A 4,735-nucleotide genomic window follows, 5' to 3' on the forward strand; every position below is an offset into this window, starting at 1 on the left:
TAATCATGATTTGGTCATCTTACACCTCATACAGAAACCTAAATAGAGTGAAATAAACAATGTTCCGTAAAAATATAGGTCAGAAAATAAAAAATAAAAATAAATAAACAAATAACCTCTTTTAAAATTATGTTTATAGAAAAATACCATCTATTTTAATCTGTATATTTTTGTCATAACGAGTACATATAATATTTAAAACATCTAATTTTATCAAGTTGTTTGTTAGTTTAAAATTTTGTGTTTCTTAATCACTTGTTAGTTAGTTTATTATCATAACATGTCTATAAAACATTAGTCTCCTTAAGATCTAATATAGAGGAAAAAGTGCCAAAATACAATATTGTAATTCAAGCACTGAGTTCCTCTAAAATGGGCTTTTTATTTGCATTGTTTATCAACTCTATTTTCATCTTTATTCAATCTTATTCATGTGATGCTAAGGATCTCAAGGCATGCAAATTTGATGCAATATATCAATTAGGAGACTCAATATCAGATACGGGTAATTCTATTGTAGAAATGCCTCAACTTTATCATGCAAGATTTCCTTATGGTCAAACAATTCACAAAGCAACTGGTAGATCCTCAGATGGATATCTAATAATTGATTATATTGGTAAGTAATAGTTTTACATTAATTTGGTAGATTTTTATTAGAAAATTGATTTATATGGTTTTCATTTGATTTGTTGATTAGTGTAATTAACTAAATCAAAAAGCTGTTTTAATTGTTATTAATATTTATCTTTTTTTTTTTCCTCCAAATCTTTACAATCTTGTGCAAATTGTTTACCTTTTCAATCATATTTAATTGAAATTTAGTAGCCAAATTGCATTAAATGGAAATACTGAATGATAAATAAGTTTCTAAATGATATATTCATCCTATTGAAGATATTCAATATTTTGGCTTATATAGTTTCTATCCTTTCCACCATAGATATTTATTTATGCTTTGTAATTTTAGTTTATCTTAGTTAATATTCCTTGGGTTGATTTAGTGGGTTTAACATAATTTTTTCACTTTAATATTGATGTTTATACCAAGAAAAAAAATAAAAATAAAAATAATATTATATTAATTTAAAATCCATACATAAATTTTGTATCATGGTTCAATATTATATATTTAAATTCATTATTTTTCTGCATGATAATTTTCATGTATATATTGCTGACTTGTTTCTATTAAAAAAACATTAAAATTTCAAATGTGATTACTTTTTTCAAAAAAAATTACAGCTCAATCGGCTGGTCTTCCACTACTAGAGCCATACGAGAATCCAAATTCAACTTTCAGCCACGGAGTAGATTTTGCCGTTGCTGGAGCCACTGCATCGTCCATTAAAACCATAATAAACTGGCATATCCCACTTCCATACACTAATAGTTCTCTCTATGTACAAAATAAATGGTTAAAGAAACATTTGTCTGCAATTTGCAATGACAAAAAAGGTGGTCATCTTTCTCCTTATGTTAATTAATACTTTATTAATAATACTATAAATTAATCAATCACTTTTATTTCTTTGTCTAATAGAATGTAAGAGAAAACTTAAACATGCTCTTTACATGATTGGGACAATTGGATGCAATGATTATATCATTGCATTTCAATATGGAAAAAGTATTGAAGAGGTAAAGGTCATGGTGCCAAGAGTTATACAGTCCATTAAGACGGCTATTCGAGTAAGTTCACCTTTAGCTTTCTTGCAATGAGAGTAACTTTAGATTTTTTATATATATATACATGAATTAAAAATGCAATATAATCATAATTACATTGTATATTTGATTATTTTATTTGGTAGCACAAAAAAATTAACATAATGAGATGGAATGATAATTATATATAATGTAAACCGATTATATTTTATAACGAATTATATACAAAAATAGATATAGTTATGATTACTTGTTTGGTTTATTTTATTTATTGGCAATAACTACCAACAACACTTATTCTATTATGGATATTGCCACGAAGTCACCACCACCACTATCACAGTTGCCACTTACCACTATAGCTAATGTCTTTGCTATTGACTGCCATCACTAATCAACTGTATCCATGACTAGCACCTTGTCACCATCTTCATAGCTACTAGTATCATCACAATTCAAATACGCTACACCATCACCACCTAACAATGACCTATGCTCAAGTATTGCAATAGGTTGTAATCGCTGCCATCATGACAACTACCACTGCCACCATTTGGTTATGTCTACAACTACCACTGTCATCTTTTGATCATTACTAATACTATTACCACAACAACCATCGTTGTTGTCACCATTATTGCTACTACTGCTTCCATAACTTAGTCGTTGTTACTACTATCACCATTAACATTGCAGCCACTATTAATCATCTAGTAATCAAAAGTAATTATTACTACTATAAAATAAACTAAATATGAAATAAAATTAAGATCATCTAGTAATCATAACTAATTATTAGTTTGTCCATTATATAGTATGATTGATTATATTGCATTGCATTACATTATATGATATATAGCCTTAATTATTTTAATTCAACTAGGTCTAATTAATTCTATTTCTTTAATTGATTGTAGAAAGTTATTGATTATGGTGCTTATCGAGTGGTTGTACCTGGAGCATTTCAATTGGGTTGTGCACCAAGCTTCCTTACAGTATTTTCTTCAAACAAGTCTTCTTATGATTCACATGGTTGTTTAAAAGACTACAATGATTTCTTTATGTATCACAACAATCATCTACAAGTTGCATTGCAAAAAATAAGAAAGAAGAATCCTCACATACACATTATATATGGAGATCTTTACGGTGCTCTTGAGTGGATTTTGGATAATTTTTCCAATCTTGGTTAATGACTTTAAAACCTCTTAAATCTTCTAAATTATAACATATAGAGGTTATTTATGCAAAATATTTTAATAATTTTTTTTTTTACATTGTGCAGGATTCAAATCACTTAGAAAAGGTTGTTGTGGGATTGGTGGAAGATTTAATTATAATCCCTCAATTAAAAAAATGTGCGGAGCTCATGGAGTACCTATTTGTTCAAACCCTAAAGAATATGTGTTTTGGGATGGATCACATTTTACACATCAAGCAAACAAATACATGTCAAAATGGCTCATTAAAGACATCTTACCCCAGCTTCATTGTAACATATGATAAGATCTTACAAAGCAAATATGAATGTACAAAAAAAATTTCTTTTAAATTGCATAATTTATTATTCCTAGATGGCTATTTTAAAAATATTTTATGTGTTTGAAAGCTTTATATGACGAAATTAATCAATAGGTAATGCATTATCAAAGGCTTAGTTACAAAAATAATCAATTTTTTTTTTAGTTACAAAAATAATCAATTTTTTTTTTCATTTTCATGATCTAATCTAAGCATTTAACTTGGTATATTGGCAGATTTATTAAACTTGTCTAAAATATTATCTAATTTTTGTAAACTAAATTTTGAAATCTAAATTTAACACAATTACCATGTCTTCTATAGTTTTATTGTGTTACTCATATAACGATAATCTCTGTTGGTGGTGAGAATCATGGGTGTATGATTTAATCGTCAATAAAACAAAGTGAAAAATACCAGTTGGAAAAATTGAATAAAACTAAAATAACCATTTAGATAAAATTTTCACACATTTTGAAAAATTGGTCAATTATATGAATATTTAAATGGTTTGTACTATAAGAAAAATTTTTATTAAAGAGAGAACTTTTTTTAAATATTAAAAATTAGTAATTGAAAATCATTAACAACTATTTTATTTTATCGTTATGTCATCGTTAGAGATTCTCTCATTAAGAATTTTTAATAAGGATATTGTACAGTAGTCATTAATAGTAATTATGACGATACTGTAATTAGTTACTAAAATTATACCAATAACTATAAATTTTTCTTTTGTAATGATAATTAATATGGGTGATATAAATTAAATTTAAACAAATTATTATTTTGTAATATAATAATTTTAAAATAATGATAATAATTGAAAATAATAAATTTGATAATAATTGAGTACACAATATTTCTAATAAAAATGAAAAGTTTAATATGTACTCAATGCAAGTTTATATATTCTACAAGCCATGTTGTTAATATTATAGTGGGTTAAGTGATATCTCATTCATTCTCCATTTGACGTGGGATTTGAAAAAAAAAAAAAAAAAGATATACTTGCACTTTAATGATCAAGACCCTCATTTTTAATCAGAGTATTTCAAAGTGGTCATAAAAATTTAGCATAATAACAACTAATTATATTACTGATCATTATATATATATATATATATATAGGATACATAATATAAGATTTTGAAAGAGTATGTTTTGGGTATGCCAACTGAACCCGTTTTAGCCAAAGTGTTAGGCGACATTAGGGTATAACAGGCAGTGGCCGCAACATAATTCAAGATCTTTAAAAATGGATCATTTTCTGTGTAAATCGGCTAGTACAGTAAAATCAGATGATTCAGAATCCTCAGAAATTAAAAGAGTAATAAATAAAAATGAAGTAATATTAGAAGATTTTGTAAAAGCAATAGATGAGTGGGAAATTCCTAAAGTAGATAAAGAACAAATTTATAAAATTCCAAAGTTTAATGTCTTTAAAACAGATTATGTAATAAAAACAGAAGAAAGGGATTTTCAGTTAAGTAAACCCTTTGAAAAGATAACCCTTTTATCAGCAAGAACATTAAACCATCATAAA

General features: G+C 26.4%; 1 protein-coding gene across 1 annotated transcript; it reads left to right on the forward strand.

Annotated features, from left to right (window-relative positions):
- The first annotated feature begins 372 nt into the window (after positions 1 to 372).
- LOC122723522 (acetylajmalan esterase-like) lies at positions 373 to 3,171 on the forward strand. Its single transcript, XM_043955911.1, has 5 exons — positions 373 to 619; positions 1,246 to 1,458; positions 1,544 to 1,692; positions 2,586 to 2,856; positions 2,954 to 3,171. Exons 1-5 carry the CDS (start codon positions 373 to 375, stop codon positions 3,169 to 3,171), a joined length of 1,098 nt encoding a protein of 365 aa, XP_043811846.1.
- Positions 3,172 to 4,735: the final 1,564 nt, after the last annotated feature.

This window comes from Manihot esculenta, chromosome 4 (genome assembly GCF_001659605.2).
Source record: "Manihot esculenta cultivar AM560-2 chromosome 4, M.esculenta_v8, whole genome shotgun sequence".
In the NCBI taxonomy this organism is placed as follows: Eukaryota; Viridiplantae; Streptophyta; class Magnoliopsida; order Malpighiales; family Euphorbiaceae; genus Manihot; species Manihot esculenta.

Bases quoted from the DNA above. Each gene is read 5' to 3' on its own strand.
- LOC122723522 (XM_043955911.1), top strand. From the start codon at position 373: ATGGGCTTTTTATTTGCATTGTTTATCAACTCTATTTTCATCTTTATT. The intron at 1,693-2,585 runs GTAAGTTCACCT...AATTGATTGTAG, and splicing joins CCATTAAGACGGCTATTCGA to AAAGTTATTGATTATGGTGC. The intron at 2,857-2,953 runs GTTAATGACTTT...TACATTGTGCAG, and splicing joins GGATAATTTTTCCAATCTTG to GATTCAAATCACTTAGAAAA.